Genomic DNA, 23,589 nt, shown 5'->3' with positions numbered 1-23,589 from the left:
TTTAAAAAACTACTAAGTCAGATTGTAAATGGAGAAATGTAGCATATGAAAAAAGAGAATATAAAGAAACTGGTTAGCTGGTTATTTCAAGACTTAATGCACTGAACAAAACATCTCACACAAAACATTATTCTTTGTGTGTGATGCACTGGGACTTCAAGGTTGTAAGGAGCTTTTCTCCATTTGTGGTGCAATAGCTTAGTTGCCCCACTGCATGTGAGATGCTTGTTTCCCACCCAGAGAATGGATCTGTGTCTCCTGAATCTCCTGCATTGCAAGCTGGATTCTTAACCACTGGACCACCAGGGAAGTCCCACAAAACAGTATTTTAAAATACTCACATGCAGGGTCACTTCTGTAGGCAGCCTGCTGGGGGAGGTCAGCAGTCTCACAAGTACAGCTGCCTCAGTCATACAAAAACAGGAATTCCCTGTTCACAGGCAGGTACCAGAGAGTGGGTCAAATCCAATGGGTCATGCAAGGACAGTAGTGGACAGACATCACTGACAGTCAGTGCTGGTGGGGAAAGGTGAACTTTATTTAAAAAATGTTTTTTAAATTGGAGAGTAATTGCTTTACAATATTGTGTTGGTCTCTGCCATACAACATGAATCAGCCATAAGAATACCTATGTACCCTCCTTCTTGAACCTCCCTCCCAACACGCACACTATCCTACCCCTCAGAACCAGGTTGAGCTCCTTGTGTTGTATAGCAACTTCCCATTAGCTATCTATTGTACACATGGTAGTGTATATGTCAATGAGTGAGTTGCTCAGTAGTGTCTGACTTTGTGGTTTTCCAAGTTGCTCAGTTGTGTCCAACTCTTTGGGACCCCATGGACTGTAACCCACCAGGCTCTTCTGGCCCTGGAATTCTCTGGGCAAGGATATTGGAGTGGGTAGTTGTTCCCTTCTCCAGGGGATTTTCCCAACTCAGGGATCAAACCCAGGTCTCCCGTGTTACAAGCAGATTCAAATACCATTCTCTTAATTTGCCCCACCTCCTCCCTTTCAGCCTCAGTCCAAAAGTCTGTTCTCCAGGTCTGCATTTCTATGGCTTCCCTGCAAATAGGTTAAAAAATATAAGTTTTTAGGTTCCATATATATGTGTTTGGAGAAGGAAATGGCAACCCATCCCAGTATTCCTACATGGAAAATCCTATGGACAGAGACCCAGGCAGGCTACAGTCCATGGGGTCACAAGAGTTGGACATGACTTAGCAACTAAATCAGATACATAAGTATTAGTATGCAATCTTTGTTTTTCTCTTTTTGAGTTACTTCACTCTGTGTAACAGGCTCTAGGTTCATCCACTTCACCAGAACTGACTCGAGTACGTTGCTTGTATTGGTGAGTAATATTCAGTTGTATATATGTACCACAACTTCTTTATTCATTCATCTGTCAATGAACATAAAGCTTGGTTCTCTGTCATATCCACTGCAAACTGTGCTGCAATGAACACTGGGGTACATGTGTTGTTTTCAATTATGGTTTTCTCATGGTATATGCCCAGCAGTGGGATGCTGGGTCACATTAGTTTTAGTCCTAGTTTTTGAAGAAATCTCCATACTGTTCTTCATAGTGGATGTATCAACTTACATTCCCACCAACAATATAAGAAGGTTCCCTTTTCTCCACATCTTCTCCAACACTTACTGTTTTAGATCTTTTGATGATGGGCATTCTGACCAATGTGAGATGATATCTCATTGTAGATTTAATTTGTATTTCACTCATAATGAGTGATGTGGAACATCTTTTCATGTGTTTGGGGGCCACCTCTATGTCTTATTTAGAGAAATGTCTGTGTAGGTCTTCTGCTGATTTTTTGACTGGATTGTTCTCTGGTATTTGATTTGCCTAAGCTGCTTATATATTCTGTAGATTAATCCTTTTTCAGTTGTTTCACTGCAATTATTTTCTCCCATTCTGAAGGTTGTCTTTTCATCTTGTTTATAGCTTCCTTTCATGTGCTAGAGCATTTAATTAGGTCCCATTTGTTTATTTTTGTTTTTATTTTTATTACACTAGGAGGTGGGTCAAAGAGAGAATGCTGTCATTTATGTCAAAGAGTGTTCTGCCTATATTTTCCTCTAAGAATATTATAATTTCTGGCCTTACATTTAGGTTTTTAATCCATTTTAAATTTCTTTTGTGTATGGTGTTAGGAAGTGTTCTAATTTCATTCTTTTACATGAGGCTGTCCAGTTTTTCCAGTACCACTTTTAAAAGAGGCTGTCTTTTCTCCATTGTATATTCTTGCCTCCATTGTCCAAGAAAAGGTGCCCACAGGTGTGTGGGTTTCCCTCTGGGCTTTATATCTTTTACCATTGGTCTATGTTTCTGTGCCAGGACCATACTGTCTTGATTGTAGCTTTGTAGTATAGTCTGAAGTCATGAAGGTTGATTGCTCCACCTCCACTCTCTTTCTCAAGACTGCTTTGGCTATTTGGGGTCTTTTGAATTTCCAAACTAAAAAAAAATTTTTTTCTAGTTCTGTGAAAAATGCCATCAGTATTGCACTGAATCTGTAGATATCACTGGATAGTAGTCATTTTCAGAATATTGATTCTTCTAATAACATGATACATGTCTCCAACTGTTGTGTTACCTTTGATTTTTTTCATCAGTATCTTAAAATTTTCTGTACAGAGATCTTTTGTCTGCTTAGGTAGGTTTATTCCTTGGTATTTTATTCTTTGTGTTGTGATGGTGATGGAATTGTTTCCTTAGTATCTCTTATTTTTCAATGTTAATGTACAAGAATGCAAAGGATTTCCACATATTAATTTTATTTCTTCCAACTTTGCTAAATTAATTGATTAGCTCTAATGATTTTCTGGAGGCATCTTTAGAGTTTTATACGTATAGGATTATGTCATCTACAAAAAGAAGGGTGAGTCTTGACACACATCAGCCTGCAAGAAGTATTTCAAGGAAGAAGCCCCCATAAGATAGTGCTCTGTATTCCCAGCTCAGGGGAGCCCAGTAGCTCCTGGAACTGCCCTTGTAGCTATCTGGGCTCCAATCTACCTGGCTGGTGCAAAGGCATCACCTCATCTTTCATGCCACTGCAGGGACCTGGTGTGCAGGAGTCACCATCGGTTGAACTGTGTGTGTGTATTGTGATCAAGAACTCTAGGCTTTGCTCTAGAGACAAGACAAGGCAGAAGGAAACCTGAGCTAGTCTCCTTATTTTTTCCATTACTACTGAGATATGAATGATAAAACTGATCCCCATATTCCTGAAATTTACAGTGTTTTGCCAGTGTGCATACAGTAGTGAATGGTAAAGGGTGAAGAATTGGTGAATCAATCCTTTCCCATGTTTATTACCCTCAAAAGGATTCTCTCCTGTGTTGATTTTGAAAATGTTTAGTAGGGGACCTCCTTGGTTTACAGTGGTTAAGGCTCTACCTTCCAATACAGGGGGCACACGTTAGATCTCCAGTCAGAGAACTAAGGTTTCATATGCTGCACAGTGCAGTCAAATATTAAAAACAAAATGTTAAGACAGGAGTAATCACCAAGGGCTTTCCCACATATCATGTTCCAATGGCTTCTCTCCCAATGTCACTGTACATAGGAAGTAAGTATTGAGGAACATAAAAAGGTTTACCCACGTTCCTTACAAGAATATGGTTTCTCTCCAGTGTGCCTTCGCTTGTGCATGGTAACAGACAAAGAAGTGGTAAATGTTTTCCCACATGTATTGCACTCAAAAGGCTTCTCTCCAGTGTGAGTTCTAAAATGTTTAGTAAGACGAGAGGAAACAGCAAAGGACTTTCCACACTTGTCACACTTAAAAGGCTTCTCTCCAGTGTGAGTTCTAAAGTGTTTAGTAAGACACGAGGAGTCAGCAAAGGCCTTCCCGCATTTGTCACACTTATAAGGCTTCTCTCCAGTGTGTGTTTTCATATGTTGAGTAAGGCCTGAGGCTCGAGTGAAGGTTTTCCCACATTTTTCACATTTAGCAGTCTTCTCACCAGTATGAGATTGTAAATGTCTACGAAGAATAGAAGAAAACCCAAAGCCTTTCCCACATGTGTCACACTTATAAGGCTTCTCTCCAGTGTGTGTTCTCATATGCCGAGAAAGGTATGAGGATTGACTGAAGGTTTTCCCACATGTGTCACATTTAAAAGGCTTTTCTCCAGTGTGAGTTTTCTTATGTTGAGAAAGGCCTGAGGATTGAACGAAGGTTTTCCCACATGTGTCACACTTAAAAGGCTTCTCTCCAGTGTGAGTTCTGAAATGGTTACTAAGATATGAGTAAGCAGCAAAGGCCTTCCCACATTTGTCACACTTAAACGGCTTCTCTCCAGTGTGTGTTCTCATATGCTGAGTAAGGTATGAAGTTTGAGTAAACGTTGTCCCACATATGTCACACTTAAGAGGCTTTTCTCCAGTGTGTATTTTCATATGTTTAGTAAGGCATGAGGATTGAGTGAAGGTTTTCCCACACATGTCACACTTAAAAGGTTTCTCTCCAGTGTGAGTGTTCATGTGTTCAATAAGGCGAGAGGAACCAGTGAAGGTTTTCCCACATTCTTGACATTTGTATATTTTTATTCCAGTGTGAATTTGACTGTGAACACGAAGGTGTGAGGATGACCCAAAGGCTTTCCCACATTCCTTACATTTATACAGTTGCTCTCCAGTGTGAGTTTTTGTATGTCCAGTGAGGTCTGAGGATCGATGGAAGTGTTTCCCACATACCTTACACTTATAGGGCTGGTCTCTAGTGTGAGTTTTCATATGTCCAGTGAGGTTTGAGGATTGAGAGAAGTCTTTCCCACATTCCTTACATTTGTAGGGTTTTATTCCAGTATGAATTCGACTGTGAACTTGAAGGTATGAGGAGGATACAAATGCTTTCCCACATCTCTTACATTTGTAGGGTTTTATTCCAGTGTGAATTCGTATGTGAATGCGTAGGTATGAGGATGATCCAAAGGCTTTCCCACATGTGTCACACTGAAAAGGCTTCTCTACAGTGTGTGTTTTTATATGTTGTCTACGGCTTAGGGTTGCATCAGAGACTTTTCCAGAATCCTCATATATGTAATGTTTGTTAGCTGTGTGAGTTGGTACATGTGCCTGGAGGCTTGTTGACTGAATGGAAGCTCTCCCACATTCATTCCAATTGTCATGTCTTTTTTTCTTCTGAGCCCTCACTTGTGCCTGAAGAAAAGACCCATTAGCAAAGGATTGCCCACAATCTCTGTGTTCTAAGGCTTTCTCTTGTATGCTAGATTGCCAGTACACAGTATTTGGAGTCAGCCTGATGGCTTTTCCACACTGATTAAACATGGAACATTTTTCTCCAGTAAAGGATTCATTGTGCAGAATAAGGAAGCTTTTTCCATAATGACTATATTCATGAGAATTGCCTCCTTTTCAGTTCTCCTTTGTGTACTATGGTACAAGTAGTCACTGTCACTGAAGTCTTTCCAGCTGTGCTCACAGTCATACAGTTCCTGTCCATTGTGGCTTTGTGTCTGTGGAGAAATGGATGGATGATGATTCAAAGATCTCTTAGATTCATTTACTGATCCTACCCATCTCAAAACAGAAACATCATTACAGAGAGGATGATGATTTTTACCATCTCCGTTATATTCATACACTTCCTGCCCTGTTGATTTCTTTAAAGTTAAATGATGAAATCTTTTGACACAATGAGGTGCCATATACTGTAATCATAAAACAGTTCACTACAATTTCATTGAATTGTTCTCAAAGTTCATTGTCTAATTATATACATGGGAATGATTCCTTGTGGGAAGTCTGCAGCAACTATTTTGAACCTTGGGTTAGGATATTCCCAAGTTGATCATAATCAGAATTTGTTGACAGACACTGCTATCTGGGGTGAATGCCACTCAAATATCTATCACTAATGTTCATGCTGTATGGAAATCCCAATATTAACTAAAAGGAAAATAAGTATTTTTTATGAATGAAACTTACTGATCTTACCATTTGTACCCTATTTGATGTTTTTTCTGGCAAAATATCCTGCGAATTCCCAAGTCATTGGATATAAGTTGCATTTCCCATTCTAAAGGAAAAGAGAATAAATTTAAGACTTTGCACAAAGAAGTGGATGTTAAAGGGGTTAAAAACAATAAGGCTCATCTGTGTAAGTTTCCAATTTAACATATCTTTTAAAAAGGCAAGACACACGTGAGGAATTTGACAATGACAAAAATTAAGCAAGAATATATATATGTATTGAGTACTTGATTTAAAAGATGAGTCTATGGAGAGTAAAAAGGAAGAAAAGAGAATATTATTAGGGAAAGTTCTGGACAAAGAACATACATCTACATGATAAAACTAAGGGACTTCACTGGTGGTCCAGTGATTAAGAATCTGCCTACCAATGCAGGGGACACATGTGAGATCTCTGGTCCTGAAGCTAATATGGCATGTGCTGTGGAAGAGCCAAGGCTGTGTGCTACGACTGAGCCTGCAGTGTAGAGCCCAAGTGACACAACTAGTAAGTCTGGAGGCCCTAGAGCTCATTGTCTGCAACAAGAGAAACTATCCAATGAGAAGCCTGCACACCAAAAGTAGAGTAGCCCCTGATCGCTGCAACTAGAGAAAGCCTGCAAGCAGCAACAAAAAGCCTATATACAGCGCCCCCACCCCTCAAAAAATATATATATATATTTAACTAATACAGAAAAAAAAGGCTATTTTGTGAGATCACAGGAAAGTCTGATTAAATGTATGTACGTATGAGAAGTTCAAGAAGCCACGGAACATTAGAAACCAATATCCTCAGCCTTCTGAGAGAAAGCACATTTCAATAAGCCTCCTTCTTATAAATTCAAAACACACTGAAATTGAATTGACATGGGAAGTTCTTTATAATTGCTCACCTTGGAGGATTCCTCTCTCCACAGTTTTTAATACGTCTTGTTCCAACCAAGAGATTAAAGTGGGTTTGATTGCTTGATATCCTGTTCATGAGGAAAGATATACTAATGAAAAAGTCCCTGCCAAGCATGACAAACCTTCCCATGAATCAGGTCCTATATCTAATCAAGTCATTAGAATGAATGTGGTAATAATTTTGTTTTGTTGTTGTTGTTGTGTGGTAATAATTTTTAAAGAGATAAAAAGGCAAATAGCTCCTCTTTCTGTGTGTCAAAGAGATTGTATCTGTGGTCAGTGAAAAACATATTCAAACCTATGTGAACATTTACAAAGCACTGAGAATGTTGTTAAATGGGAAATGAAGTAAATGTAAAAGAGATGTTTGGTCTCATGGAGAAGCTGCTAAACTAGTGGTTGCCAAATGCTAGTTTCAAGAATCATGCCCACTGTCCGTTAAAACAGATAACTGGGCCCAAATTTCTAAGTCTGACACTATGCCAAAGGTGAACTCTTGAGAATGCATATTTCAAACAAGAGTCATGATAATGCTGTTAGTTCTCAAAGCACATTGTTACAGAAAGTATACTGGAGTAAAACTCGTTCCTTAGATACGAGTGTCTAGTAGTTCCCATTGTGTTCAGGTTGGCATCACCCATCTTGGAACATAGAAGGTACAGCACATATATGTCCATTCCCTAAGAGTGTAAAGGAATGATGGCAGCCTTACCTGCTGTGGTCAGGTTCTTGTAGTTTTCCAGCATCACATTTCTATATAGCTTTCTTTGAAAGGGATTCAGTAAAGTCCACTCTTCCTGGTTGAAGTACACAGCCACATCAGTGAAGGTCACTGAGTCCTAAACCATCACACACAAAGTAGTTTCAGTAAAGTAAGATCTCCAACAATGTACAGTGGAGAATGAGGAAGGGAGCCCCAATATCAACAGAGGGCCTCAAGGTCTCTCATCATCTCTTCCAGGACACAATGGTCTTAGCTCTCCTTTCTAGCTAGACCCACTCGTGATTGATATGGAACCAGTAACACAGTCCTGAACAAATTACACATAATTGGGCAAGCTAATACATAAGGTCACTAAGAAATATATACCCTCATTCTGTACCATGTCAGAATAGTCAAAATAAAACAAATGCAGCAGCAATCATGACACAATATCAGAAGGTAATTACTGAAATACTAAGATTATTCAGAGTAATCCCTCATCAATTACTCCCCCTTTCACATGGGGAGGAAATTCAAAAGGGACTCAGACTAGCTTTATTTAAGAAGCTGTGTACATAGGTCTAACCAGAAGGAAATGTTTCCATGTGGTGCATGCAGTAGCTCACTCTGTATAAGGATGCCCTGTCTTCTTACCTGAGAACAATCCCTCAAACACTCAGCTACCATCCTGTCTTGCCTCTATCTTTTCCTCAGGATCGCATAAAGGGTCCTTAGAAAGAAGACCTATGAGAAAAGAAAGAAGGCATGGGCATTCAGAGATGATCATAATTCCCACAATCACTGTGTGAAAGTCATTCCATTCTAGTTTGAAATTCCTGAATATCCCTGCACACTCAGAAAATGTCACATTGAGAGGAAAGCAGGTGAAGTAGGACCCTGAGCTCACCTCCCCTCAGGAACATATCAAAAATACATCTATATGGAGCCCCTTCAAACTGAAAAAAACTGGAGACAGAACGATGTCTAAAACCAAGGCTGTAAAAATGATCCAGAGTCAGGTAGGAAAGGAGGGGAATTGATCTGGTTTTAGTGTTTGCTGTCAAGTAGAGTGCACACTTGAGGGTATGCAGCAGATCTGGACCCAGTACTGTATCTGAATAAGGTGAGTTAGGCCAGTGCTCGGACTTGTGGAGGTTGTGGGTCAGGAGCTGTCTGTATACCTGACTGGCTTCCTAGACAGTCTCAGTGTGTGTCTGGCCCACAAAAACCCTCCTGTTCCAGGCAAAGGTACAGTTGGTGGGAGCAGAGAGAGTGCAAACATGGACAGAACAGAACCGACTGAGGCAACATTCAGGGCTTCTGCTTCCAGGACCTTGGAACCAGACCTGGCTCCTGCCCCTGATGACAGGGTAGTGACAGCCACTGTGCACAGGAGAAAAACAGCTCACACATGGCTCTGGCTCTAGCCATTGTATCACCAGCACAACTTCCTAACAAGGACACCCGAGGAAAGACATAATCTGTGCTGACCACATTTTATTTTTTGTTTTAAAGATTTATTTATTTATATTTGGCTATGCTGGGTCTTCTTTGCCATACTCAGTTACAGTGAGCTGGGGCTACTCTGTAGTTGTGCATGGGCTTTTCATTGGGTTGGCTTCTCTTGTTCTGGAGCACAGGCTCTAGGGTGAAAGGACTTATTAGTAGTTGCAGCATGTGGGTTCAGTAATGCAGTACCCAGGCTCTAGAGCACAGGCTCAATAGTTGTGGCACGCAGTCTTAGTTGCTCTGTGGCATGTGGGATCTTCCTGGACCAGAGATCAAACCCATACCCACTGCATTGGCAGGTGGACTCTTCACCACTGAGCCACCAAGGAAGCCCCTTTATTTTAATTTTTAAAGTTTTATTTCTTAAATTTTGCCCATGCCACACAGCTTGTGGGATCTGAGCTCCACTACCAGGGATCAAGCACTGTAGTGGAATGTGGAGCCTCACTCAAGGGACTGCCAAGGAAGATTCTTCTCTGCTTAAATCCAGCTCTCCCACCAAAGCTCCTGCACACAAAGACTGCATAGGGACCTACAAAAGGACACACCTTCAAAGATGAGATAGGTAAATGCTTCACTTAATTTCACAGAGAAAGTGAAATAAAATGAGAAGATAAAGGAATTTGTTTCAAACAAAAGAACAAGGATAAAACATAGATGAAACAACTAATTTAACAGAGATAAATAATATATGAAACAATCAGTTTAAAGCATTAGTAAAAGAACTCCAGGGCTTCATCAGATGAAGCAAATGAAGATGAAATAGGCAGTCTACCTGAAAAAGAATTCAGTGTAATGATATTAAAGATGATACAAGACCTCAGAAATAATATGTGGGCATGGATAAAGAACGGAGGCACAGATTGAGAATGTAAAAGAAACATTTAACAAGGACCTATAAGAGACAAAAAACAGACAATCAACAATGAAAAACGTAAGAACTGAAATAAAAATACACTGGAGGGAACCAATAGCAGAATAACTGAGGCAGAAGAATGGATAAATGAGTTGGAAAATAGAATGGTGGAAATAACCAAAGCAGAGAAGAATAGAGAAAAAAGAAGGAAAAGAAACGAGGACAGTCTTAAAGACTCTGGGACAAAATTAAATGCTCCAATATTCAAATGACAGGGGTTTCAGAAGAAGAAGAGGAAAAGGGTATGAGAAAATATTTGAGATTACAGTTGGAAAATTCCTTAGGGTGAGGGGAAAGGAAATAGTAACCCAAGTCCAGGAAGCCCAGAGTCTCTTAAAGAAAAACCTCAAAAGAACGACACCAACATACATATTATTCAAACTAACAAAAATTAAATACAAAGAAAAACGATTAAAAGCAGCAAGGGAATGCTGGTGGAAAAGGAAACTGATACAGCCAAATGGAAAACAATATGGAGATTCCTTTAAAAATTAAGAATTAATCTACCATATGACTCAGAAATCTCACTACTAAATTATAGTATTTATTGCAGCAATATTTACAATAGCTACGGAAATGGAAGCAATCTAGATGTCCAGTGACAGATGAATGGATATAGCAATTATGGTACAGTAATACAGTGGATTTTACCCAGCTATAAACAGGAACAAGTCTGAGTCAGTTATAGTGGATGAACCTATACCATCTTATACAGAGTGAAGTCAGAGGAAAAAAAACAAGAATCATATATTAACGCATATACATGGAACATAGCAAAATGGTACTTATGAACCTGGCAGAGAAGAAACTGTGGACACAGAAGGGGAAGGAGAGGGTGGGCTGTATTCAGAAAGCAGCACTGACATATATACACTATCATGTGTAAAATACTAGTGGGAAGTTGCTTAATAACAAAGGGAGTCCAGTCTGGTGCTCTGTGATGACCAACAGGGGTGGGATGTGGGAAGAAGAGGGAGACTCAGAAGGGAAGTGATACATACATACATACATATTATGTAAACTTTTGACTGATTCTCAGTTATACAGCAGAAACCAACACAAAATGTAAAGCACAAGGATGCTAGGGCTTTCCAGGTCATTCAGTGGTAAAGAACCCATCTGCCAATGCAGGAGACATGGGTTCGATCCCTTGATCAGGAATATTCCTTGGAAAAGGAAACGCCAACCCACTCCAGGATTCTTGCCTGGGAAATGTCATGGACAGAAGACCCTGTTAGTCCAAAGGGTTGCAAAGAGTTGGACATGACTTGGTGACTAAAGAAGAGCAATAAATAAGAATGATAACTGGAGAAAAGAATGAATGAACATAGTTCAAGTTGTAACAAGGAACATAAACAATAAAAAAGAACCAGTCAGATGTGAAGAATAAAATGACTGAAATAAAAAACATGCTGCTGCTGCTGCTAAGTTGCTTCAGTCATGTCCGACTCTGTGCGACCCCATAGACGGCAGCCCACCAGGCTCCCCGTCCCTGGGATTCTCCAGGCAAGAACACTGGAGTGGGTTGCCATTTCCTTCTCCAATGCATGGGAGTGACAACTGAAAGTGAAGTAGCTCAGTCATGTCCGACTCTTAGCGAACCCATGGACTGCAGCCTACCAGGCTCCTCCATCCATGGGATTTTCCAGGCAAGAGTACTGGAGTGGGTTGCCATTGCCTTCTCCAAAAAAACATGCTAGGAAGTATTAATGCTACGAAGTATCAGATCAGGGGGCACAGGAGAGTGCACAACTGATGTGGAAGATAGAATAACAAAAATCACCCAATCAGAAAAACAGAAAGAGAAAACAAAATTTGAAAAAATGAGAACAGTATGGCAATACCCTGGCAGACTAGTGGTTAGGACTCAGTGCTTTCACTACTGTGGGCCTGGATTTGATTCCTTATCAAGAAATTAAGATCCTGCAAACTGGGTGTTGTGGTGGAAGAAAAAGGGACAGGTTAAGGAATCTCTGGTCTAATATAAATGATTCTAACATTCTCGTAATTGGGTCTCAGAAGAAGAGAGAAAAAGAGGGGAAAAAATGTATTTGATAAAAATATGAAAACACAGAGCTTGCTGTAGCTCAGATCACGAGTTCCTGATTGCAAAATTTAGGCTTAAATTGAAGAAAGCAGGGAAAACCACTAGGCCATTCAGGTATGACCTAAATCATACCCATTATAAGTGAAGGTGACATACAGATTTAAGGGATTATATCTGGTAGACAGAGTGCCTGAAGAACTATGGATGGAGGTTCATAATACTGTACAGGAGGCAGTGACCAAAACCATCCCAAAGAAAAAAATGAAAAAAGCCAAAGTGGTTGTCTGAAGCCAAAGCTTTACAAATAGCTGTGCAAAGAGAAACAAAAGGCAAAGAAGAGGAAAGATATATACCCAAGTGAATGCACAATTCTAGAAAACCGCAAGGAGAGATAAGAAGGCCTGCTTAAATGAAAAAAACAAAGTTAATAGAGGAAAACAACAGAATGGGAAAGACTAGACATATCTTCAAGAAAATTGGACATATGAAGGATGTTCATGCAAGCATGAGCATGATAAAAGACAGAAACGGTATCATCAAACAGAACCAGGGAAGATTAAGAAAAGGTGGCAAAAATACACAGAAGACCTATTAAAAAAAAGTATTAATGACATGGATAACCACGATGGTGTGCTCACTCACCTAGAGACAGACACCTTGGAGTGTGAAATCAAGTAGGCCTTAGGATGCATTACTACAAACAGAGATAGTGGAGGTGATGGAATTCCAGCTGAGCTATTTAAAATCCTAAAAGATGATGCTGTTAAAGTGCTGTACTCAATACATCTGCAAATTTGGAAAACTCAGCAGTGGCCACAGGCCTGAAAAAGGACAGTTTTCATTCCAATCCCAAAGAAGGCCAATGCCCTAAAATGTTCAAACTTCCATATAATTGCACCCTTTTCACATATGCTGGAGAAGAAAATGGCAACCCACTCCAGTATTCTTGCCTAGACAATCCTGTGGATGGAGGAGCCTGGTAGGCTGCTGTCCACGGGGTCACACAGAGTCGTACATGACTGCAGTGACTTAGCAGCAGCAGCAGCAACAGCACATATGCTAGTAAGGCTACGCTCAAAAATCTTTCAAGCTATGCTTCAACAATACATGAACCGAGAACTTCCTGATGTACAACCTGGGTTTAGAAAATGCAGAGGAAACAGAGATCAAATTGCCAACACTTATGGACCATAGAAAGGCAAGGGAGTTTCAGAAAATCATCTACTTCTGCTTTATTAAGTATGCTATAGTCTTTGACTGGGTGGATCACAACAAACTGTGGAAAATTCTAATGAGTGAGAATACCAGACCACCTTAACTGTTCCTTGAGAAACGTGTATGTGGATCAAAAAGCAAGTGAAGCAGTCAAGGAAGGGTGACTGGTTCAAAGTTGAGAAAGGAGTACAAGAAGGCTGTATATTGTCACCTTGCTTATCTAATTTCAATGCTGCTGCTAAGTCACTTCAGTCGTGTCCATCTCTGTGTGACCCCATAGACGGCAGCCCACCAGGCTCCCCCATCCCTGGGATTCTCCAGGCAAGAACACTGGAATGGGTTGCCATTTCCTTCTCCAATGCATGAAAGTGAAAAGTAAAAGTGAAGTCGCTCAGTCGTGTCTGACTCCCAGCAACCCCATGGACTGCAGCATACCGGGCTCCTCCATCCATGGGATTTTCCAGGCAGGAGTACTGGAGTGGGGTGCCATTGCCTTCAGCAAGACGGGATGAATCACAAGTGGGAATCAAGACTGCTAGGAGACATCATCAACAACCTCAGAAATGCAGATGATACCACTCTAATGACAGAAAGTGAAGAGGAACTAAGGAGCTTCTTGATGAGGGTGAAAGAGGAGAGTAAAAAGGCTGGCTTAAAACTCAACGTTAAAAAAACTAACTCAATCATGGTATCTGTTCCCATCACTTCATGGCAAAGAGAAGTGGCAGAAAAGTAGAAGCAGAAACCATATTTTCATTATCTCCAAAATCACTGTGGATGGTGACTGCAGCCATGAAGTTAAAAGACGGTTGGTCTTTGGAAAAAAAACCTATGACAAACCTAGACAGTGTATTAAATAGAAGAGACATCACTTGCCAACAAAGTTCTGTTTATTCAAAGTTGTTTTTCCAGTAGTCATGTATGGATGTGAGAGTTGGATCATAAAGAAGACTCAGTGCCAAAGTATTCATGCTTTTGAAATGTGGTTCTGGAGAAGATTTTTGAGAGTCCCTTGGAATACAAGGAGATCAAACCACTGGATCCTAAAGGAATCAACTCTGAATACTCATTGGAAGGACTGATGCTGAAGCTGAAGTTCCAATACCTTGGCCACTTGATGCAAAGAGCTGACTCACTAGAAAAAACCGTGATGCTGGGAAAGACTGAAGGCAAAAGGAGAAGGGGGTGGCAGAGATAAGATGGTTAGATAGCATCACTGACTCAAAGACATGAATTTCCCAGAGAAAACTCTGGGAGATACTTAAGGATAGTGAAGACTGACGTGCTGCAGTCCACAGATCACAAAGTCAGACACATCTTAGCAACTGAACAACAACAACAACAAGAATGACTGAAAATTTCCCAAAATGGAAGAATGAAACAGATATACAGCTACAGAAAGCACAGAGTGTCAAACAAGATGAACCCAGAGACACACACCAAAATATATCATAATTAAAATTCAAAAGGTAAACAGAGACTTCTAAAGGCAGTAAGAAAAAACAAGGAGTCATATACAAGGGACCCACTTAAGGCTATCAACTGATTTTTCTGCAGAAACCTTGCAGGACAGTGGGGCATATACTTTGAAAGTGCTAAAAGGGAAAAACCTACAAATTAAAGATACTCTACCCAGCAAGGTTATCATTCAAAATCGAAGGCGAGACAAAGAACTTTCAGGTAAGCAAAAACTAGAGGAGTTCATCAAATCTAAAACAACTCTAAGAGAAATAGTAAAGGGTCTTCTCTTAAGTGGAAAAGAAAAGGCTACGAGCAGAAGAATGTATAGGAAAGAAAAGTCCCATTAGTAAAGTAAATATATAGTAAAGCCTGTGTAATAACCATTTAAGTAAGGAAGTACAAAGATTAAGTAAGGAAGTACAAAGGAAGTACAAAGAAACTATAACTACAACAATCAATTAAGTGTTAAACAAGAATATGACATTAAAGACAAAAAACATGTAATAAGGGAGAAATAACATAGATGTTTTAGAATGTTCTTGAAATTAAATCACTATTAGTTTAAAACAAGCAGATCTAGTTACAGGTCAACATATGAATCCCAGGATAATCACAAATTAGTAAAGCTAAAGACACACATACAGATTGAAAGTGAAAGGATAGGAAAAAGATAGTCCATATAAAGGCAAACGAACAAGAATTTGGAGTAGCAATACTCAGAGTAGACAAAGTAGACTTTAAGACAAAGTCTAAATAAAAGACAAAGGACATTATGTAATGATAAGGGATTAACATAACAGAATGTAACAGCTGTTAACATATGTGTATCTAATACAGGAGAAGCTAAATAAATAAAGTAAGTATTTACAGACATAAAGGGAGACATTGAGAGTAATACAATAATAATAGGGAATTTTAACATCCAACTACCATCAGTGGCAGAGAAGGCAATGGCAACCCACTCCAGTACTCTTGCCTGGAAAATCCCATGGATGGAGGAGCCTGGTAGGCTGCAGTCCATGGGGTTGCTGGGAGTCAGACACGACTGAGCGACTTCACTTTCACTTTTCACTTTCATGCACTGGAGAAGGAAATGGCAACCCACTCCAGTGTTCTTGCCTGGAAAATTCCAGGGACGGGGGAGCCTGGTAGGCTGCCATCTATGGGGTCGCACAGAGTCAGACACGACTGAAATGACTTAGCAGCAGCAGCAGCAGCAGCATCAGTGGACAGATCATCCAGACAGAAAATCCAGAATAAAACAGTAGTCTTAAGACATATTTGGCCACTTGGACTTAATAGATACCTACAGGACATTCCAACCCAAAACAGAGACATAAACATTCTTCACAAGTGCACATGGAATGTTCTCCAAGACAGATGACATGTCTGCTCAACAAATTTAATGGACCAAAATAATATCAAATATTTTTTCTGACCACAATGCTGTGAAATAAAGAAATCAATTACAGAAAGAAAAATGGGAAAAGAACAAATATGTGGAGACCAAACAACATATTACTACAAAATGAATGGGTCAACAAAGAAATTGGAAAATACCTCAAGACACATGAAAATAGAAACGAAACATCCCCAAATTGATGGGATGCAGCAGAAGTAGTCATGATGGGGGATTTTATAATGATACAGGTCTATCTCAAGATGTAAGAAAAATCTCAAGTTAACAACCTAACTTATCATCCAAAGGAATTAGAAAAAGAAGAACAAAGCCTTAAGCTAGCAGAAGGAAAGAAGTAATAAACATCAGAGAGAAAATAGAGAACCTCAAGTCCCCTGCATTAGAAAAGATCAGTGAACCCAAATGCAGGTCTTTTGAAAAGATAATTAGTGTTGATAAGGCTTTAGCCTGTCTCATTAAGGAAAAAGAAGACCCAAATAAGCAAAATAAATAATGAAAGAGGAGAAATTATAACTGATTCCACACACACAGAAATAATCAAAAGGGAATACTATGAGAAAAAAGAAAGTATACTATAAAGTTATATGTCAATAAATTGAACTAGGAGAAATATGTATCTAGAATTACAAAACCTTTGAAAACTGAATAGGAATCCATGGATAATCTAAGTAGACTGATTACTAATGTTGAAACTGAATCAGCAATCAAAATCCCCCAAATTAAAAGTCCAGGCAAGGCAGCTGCACAGGAGAATTCTATCCCACATATAAAGAAGGCTGAATACATATGCTTGTGCCACACAGCATATGGGATCCCAGTTCTCTGACCACCAGGGATTGAATCAGTGCCCGCTGCATTGAAATAGTCTTAAACACTGGACCACCAGGGAAGTCCCTTAATGTCTATTCCCAAAATAAGAAGAGGTGGAAATACTCCCAAATTCTTTCTATGAGACCACGATTACCCTGATGCTAAAACCTGAAAGAGGTAGTATATAAAAATTAGATTACAGGCCAATAATTCTTATGTATAGAGATACAAAAATTCTCTGCAAAATATTAGCAAATAGAATTCAACAGTCTATAAAATGGATTATTCACAATGATCGAGTGAGATTTATTCCAGGGATGAAAAAATGGTTCAAAATCTGATCATCAAGCAATGTCATACACTACATTAATAAAAGGATACTAAAAATCACAGATAATTTCAATTAATGCAGGAAAAACACTGAATAAATTCACCATCTATTCACGATAATGACTCTCATCAAAGTTGGTATGGAGGGAACACATCTCAACATAATGAAGGCCATTTATGACAAGCCCCAGCTAACATCATACTCAATGGAATACAGAAAGCTTTTCATTTAAAATCAGAAGACAAGAATGCCCACTCTCATAACTTCTCTTTAATGAAGTATTGGATGTCCCAGCCACAGCTATCAGATGAGAGAAAGAAACAAAAGGCATCCAGATTGGAAAGGATGAGTACAATTGCCACTCTTTGCAGATTACATGGTACTATATACAAAAATACTCTAAAGTCACCATCAAAAAACTATTAGAATAAATGAATTCAGTGAAATGGAAAGCATACAGGATTAATATAAAGAAATGTTTCTTTTCTATACCATAATAATGAATTACCAGAAAAAGAAAGCAGAAAAAAGAAGTTCCTTTGAAAAACAAATCAAAAAGAATTCAATTACTAGAAATAAACTTAACCAAATAAAGACCTATACTCTGAAAACCATACAACAGTGTAGGAAATTGAAGATGATATTACAGAGAAGTGGAAAGATATCCTGTGCTCATGGACTGAAAGAATCAATACAGTTAAAATTCCATACTACCCAAAGCAATCAGAAATTTAACCCCTAGGAAAGTACTCATGATATTTTTCACAGAACTAGAACAAATAATTCTTCTGAAGAGCCAAGACAGTATACACAACAAAGAACAAAGCTAGGGGTATCACAGTCGTTGACTTCGAACTGTGTGTGTGTGCTCAGTTGTGTTCAACTCTGCGACCCCATGGGCTTCTCTGTCCATGGGATATCCCAGGCAAGAATATTGGAGAGGGTTGCCATTTCCTTTCCCAGGGGATCTTCCCGACCCAGGGAGCGAACCTGTATCTTTGGTGTCTCCCTCACTGGCAGGCAGGTTCTACACTACACTACAAAGCTACAGCAATGAAAACCGTATAAAACTGAAACAAAAACAGACTCATAGATGAATGGAATAGTATAAAGAACCAAAAAATAAACCCACACACTTAAAGTCAACTAATCTACAATGCAGTCAAAAATATACAATGTAGAAAAGACAGTACGGCCAATAAATGGTGCTGAAAACACTGGACAGCTCATGTAAAAGAATAAAATTGGAATATTTTTACATATCATGTATGAAAAAAAGCTCAAAACGGATTAAAGACCTAAATACAAGACTAGAACCTTGGGCTTCTCTTGTAGCTCAGTCAGTAAAGAATCTGCCTGCAAGGCAGTAGACCTGGGTTTGATTCCTGCGTTGGGAAGATACCCTGGATAAGGAAATGGCAACCCACTTCAGTATTCTTGCCTGGAGAACTCCATGGACAGAGGAGCCTGGCAGGCTACAGTCTATGGAGTCGCAAGAGTCGGATATGACATAGTGACTAAAACACCATCAGAAACCATAAAACTCCTAGAAGAAAACATACACAGAACGCTCTTTGACATACATATCAGCAGAATGCTTTTGGCTCTGTCTCCTAAGCCAAAGAAAACAGAGGCAAAGATAAACAAATGGGATTGAAGTAAACGTAAAAGTTTTGTAAAGCAAAATAAACAATCAAAAAATGTAAAGACAAAAAAAAAAAAAGTAAAGACCATCTACTGAATGGCAGAAAATATCTGCAAATGATATGACCAATAATAGATTAAAGTACAAAATACATAAATAGCTCATACAACTTAAGATAAAAAAACCCAAATAATCCTATTAAAAAAATGAACAGAAGACCTGAAAAGACATTTTCCCAAGGAATACACACAGATGGCCAACAGGTTCATGAGAAGATTCTCAAGGTTACTTACCGTTAGAGAAATGCAAATCAAAACTACAGTGAGCTGTTGCTTCATGCAGAATGGTTATCAAAAAGGTCACAAATAACAAATTTGCCCAGACTGTGAAGAAAAGGGAACACTGGTATTCTGCTGGTGGGACTGTAAATTGGTACAGCCACTATGGAAAATAGTATGGAGACTCCTCAAGAAATGACACCATGATCTAGCAATTCCATTTCTTTGGGTGTGGAAAGGAAAGAAATTTCCATTTCTTTCATTTCAGAGAAAATGAAAACAGTAATTTGAAAAGATACATGCACCCCAATGTTCATAGCAACTTTATTTACAGCAGGCAAGTTATGGAAGCAACCTAAGTGTCCATCAACACATGAATGGAAGAAAAAAATTCAAAAATGAAATATTATTCAGACTCACTGGAAAAGATTCTGATGCTGGGAAAGATTGAGGGCAAGAGGAGAAGGGGGCAACAGAGGATGAGATGGTTGGATGGTATAACTGACTCAGTGGATGCAAGTTTGAGCAAACTCAAGCAGATTGGGAAGCACAGGGAAGCTTCCACTGCAGAGGTCAGGGGTTCAATTCCTGTTGGGGTAATAAGATCGTGCATGCCTCTGGGAGATAATATCCCACATACACCATGGTGGGGCCAAAAATATACATAAATAAATGATGGTGGTGGTTTAGTGGCTAAGTCATATCTGACACTTGCAGTGCCATGGACTGTAGCCCACCAGGCTCCTCTGTCCATGGGATTCTCCAGGCAAGAGTCCTGGAATGAGTTGCCAATTCCTTTTCCAGGGGATCTTCCTGACCCAGGGATTGAACCTGGGTTTCCTACCTTGGAGGATTCTTTACTACTCAGTTACCAGAGAAGCCCCAAATAAATAAACAAACACACAAATACACACTAAACAAGGGCTTTCTGTGATGTTCTTCCAGGGCTAATCCTCTAATATGGCTCAAATACAATTCCAAAAATTTCTTAGATTAATGTTTCATGGACAGATAAGTTCAGTTGCCCAGTCCTGTCCAAATGTTTGTGACCTCATGGATTGCAGCATGCCAGGCCTTCCTGTCCAGCACCAACTCTTGCAGCTTGCTCAAACTCATGTCCATTGAGTTAGTGATGCCATCCAACCATCTCATCCTCTGTCAAACCCTTATCCTCTTGCCTTCAATCTTTCCCAGCCTCAGGGTCTTTTCCACTAAGTCAGTTCTTTGCATCAGGTGGCCAAAATATGGGAGCTTCAGCATCAGTCCTTCCAATGAATATTCAGTGTTGATTTCCTTTAGGGTTAACTGGTTTGATCTCCTTGCTGTCCAAGGGACTCTCAAGAGTCTTCACCAACACCACAGTTCAAAAGCATCAGTTCTTCAGTGTTCAGCTTTCTTTATGGCCCAGCTCTCATATCCATCCATACATGACTACTGGAAAAACCATAGCTTTGACGACACGGACTTCTGTCAGTAAAGTCTTTGCTTTTTAATATGCTGTCTAGGTTGGTCATAGCTTTTCTTCCAAGGAGCAAGTGTCTTTTAATTTCATGGCTGCAGTCACCATCTACAGTGATTCTGGAGTCCAAGAAAATAAAGTCTGTCACTGTTTCCCCATCTATTTGCCATAAAATGAGAGGACCGGATGCCATGATCTTTGTTTTCTGAACGTTGAGTTTTAAGCAAGCTTCTTCACACTCCTCTTCCACTTTCATTAACAGGCTCTTTAGTTTCTCTTCACTATCTGCCATAAGGGTAGTGTCATCTGCATATCTGAGACTATTGATATTTCTCCCAGCAATCTTGATTCCAGCTTTTGCTTCATCCACTCCAGCATTTCACATGAAGTACTCTGCATATCGGAGAAGGCAATGGCACCACACTCCAGTACTCTTGCCTGGAAAATCCCATGGACGGAGGAGCCTGTGGGCTACAGTCCATGGGGTCGCTAAGAGTCGGACACGACTGAGTGACTTCCCTTTCACTTTTCACTTTCATGCATTGGAGAAGGAAATGGCAACCCACTCCAGTGTTCTTGCCTAGAGAATCCCAGGGACGGCGGAGCCTGGTGGGCTGCCGTCTATGCGGTCGCACAGAGTCGGACACGACTGAAACGACTTAGCAGCAGCAACTCTGCATATAAGTTAAATAAGCAAGGTGACAATATACAGCCTTTTCCCAATTTGGAACCAGTCCATTGTTCCATGTCCGGTTCTAACTGTTGCTTCTTGACCTGTATACAGATATCTCAGGAGGCAGGTAAGGTGGTCTGGTATTCCCATCTCTTTAAGAATTTTTCACAGTTTGTTGTGATCCACACAGCCAAACGCTTTCACATAGTCAATAAAGCAGATGTTTTTCTTGACTTCCCCTGCTTTTTCTATGATCCAACGGATGTTGGCAACTTGATCTCTGGTTCCTCTGCCTTTTCTAAACCAGCTTGAACATCTGGAAGTTCTCAGTTCACATACTGTTGAAGCCTCGCTTGGAGAATTTTGAGCATTACTTTACCAGCGTGTGAGATGAGTGCAATTGTGCTGTAGTTTGAACATTCTCTGCATTGCCTTTTTTTGAGATTGGAATGAAAACTGACCTTTTCCAGTCCTGTGGCCACAGCTGAGTTTTCTAAATTTGCTGGTACATTGAGTGCAGCAGCATCATCTTTAATAGCATCATTTTTTAGGATTTTAAACAGCTCAGCTGGAATTTCATCACCTCCACTAGCTTTGTTTGTAGTAATGCTTCCTAAGACTCACTTGACCTCACATTCCAGGATTTCTTGCTCTAGATGACTGACCACACCATCGTGGTTATCTGGGTCATTAAGACCTTTTTTGTATAGTTCTTCTTTGTATTCTTGCCCAGAGACAGACACACCGACCTTTGGTTACCTAATCTGTGACAAAGGGAAGAATATCTGATGGAAAAAACAAAAAAACAAACAGACTCTTCAATAAGTGGTGCTGAGAAATCTGGACAGATACATGTAAAAGTATGAAATTAGAACACTTTCTAACATCCTACACAAAAATAAACTCAAAATGGATTAAAGACCTAAACATAAGCCGAGACACTATAAAATTCTTAGAAGAAAACATAGGAGAAACACTCTTTGACATGTCACAATTAGATCTTTTTTGACCTACCTAGTAAATTACTGAAAATTTAAGAAATTGAAGGGGACCTAATTAAATTTAAAAGACTTCTCAAAGCAAACTACAGAGAAGATAAAAAGGCAACCCTCCAATTGGGAGCAAAAACTTTTCTAAGAAAGCAATACAGAAGGGTTAGACTCCAAAATATACAGACAGCTTATGGAGCTCACTATCAAAAAAGAAAAACAAACAACCCAATCAACAAATGTGGCTTTCCCACATTTTTCACATTTGTAGGGTTTTAATCCAGAGTGAATATTTTTGTGACACTGAAGTCATAAGGAACATTTAAAGTATTTTCCACATTGCTTAGATAAAAAAGGACTCTCTCCAACGTGAGATGTTCAATGTGTCCTAATCTCAGATCTAACAAAAAAGTCACCACAGTGTTCACATGAAAACTTTCTATCATGGGTTTCCATATGTAAAGTAAGTAAAGAAGACAAGATGAAGGCTTTACCACATTCCTCATATTTATATGGTTTTGTTCCAGTGTGAATTTGATTGTGACTCTTAAGATACAAAAAACTTCTAAAGAATTTTCCACATTTGTCACATGGAAACGGCCTCTCTTCACTATGAAATTTCATATCTACTTTAAGTCTCTAGGAATTATGGAAGGGTTTCCCACACTACTTACATTTATGCACCTTTATTTCACTATGTAATTTTGCATAAAGGGCTTTTATCAGGATGAGATTTTAAATGGATCCTAAGAGTTAGCCAAATAAATTAAAAACACCAACCAACAAAAAACCCCAAAACCTCCACATGCTGCAGGGTTCCGGCAAAAAAAAAAAAAAGATATCTCTTATTGATCCTGATAGATAAATAGTGAAAATTAAATTCTTCCCTGAGCAATTTTCCCAATCAAATAAATTGTCTCATCAAATCTGGGGGTAAGCCTTCATGTGTTTCACTGTCCCACCCTAGAAATGGAATCAACAAAACATGCAAATTTTTCCCGTCCTCCTACTCCCATCAATTCCCATATGGCAAATTTGAATGCTTTGTCTTTTTATGATTTCAGTGTCAACTCTCTCTTCTTTCCTTCACCTACTATCATATAAAGATAAAGAATACTATCTTCTATTTAGCTCCAGAGCTCTATTCAATTAGTCACAATACATGGTTGCCTTCCCCAAAGGCTCCTTAAGATAGCCCTGGATTTGATTTTTTTCACTGAGTGCT

The 23,589-nt window shown here is 39.4% G+C and overlaps 1 protein-coding gene across 3 annotated transcripts in view; it reads right to left on the bottom strand.

Moving 5' to 3' along the window:
* Nucleotides 1-517: 517 nt before the first annotated feature.
* LOC102285626 (zinc finger protein 26) overlaps nt 518-23,589 on the bottom strand; it is a 28,834-nt gene continuing 5,762 nt past the window's right edge. For 2 of the 3 annotated variants that reach the window (XM_070373620.1, XM_070373621.1), the window contains exons 2-6: nt 8,266-8,355; nt 7,621-7,747; nt 6,896-6,976; nt 5,988-6,069; nt 518-5,506 (exon numbers count right to left, since the gene is read on the bottom strand). In XM_070373620.1, the coding sequence (XP_070229721.1) occupies nt 3,621-5,318 (1,698 nt within the window). In that variant the 5' untranslated portion in view covers nt 5,319-5,506; nt 5,988-6,069; nt 6,896-6,976; nt 7,621-7,747; nt 8,266-8,355 and the 3' untranslated portion in view covers nt 518-3,620. Of the gene's footprint in view, nt 5,507-5,987; nt 6,070-6,895; nt 6,977-7,620; nt 7,748-8,265; nt 8,356-20,087; nt 20,100-23,589 lie in introns of those variants that run through there. The other variant, XM_070373622.1, reaches the window with a different exon arrangement.

This window comes from Bos mutus, chromosome 7, assembly GCF_027580195.1.
Source record: "Bos mutus isolate GX-2022 chromosome 7, NWIPB_WYAK_1.1, whole genome shotgun sequence".
NCBI classification, from domain to species: Eukaryota; Metazoa; Chordata; class Mammalia; order Artiodactyla; family Bovidae; genus Bos; species Bos mutus.
Note: the sequence above shows the minus strand (reverse complement) of the source record. Positions and strands in the feature narration are given on the sequence as shown.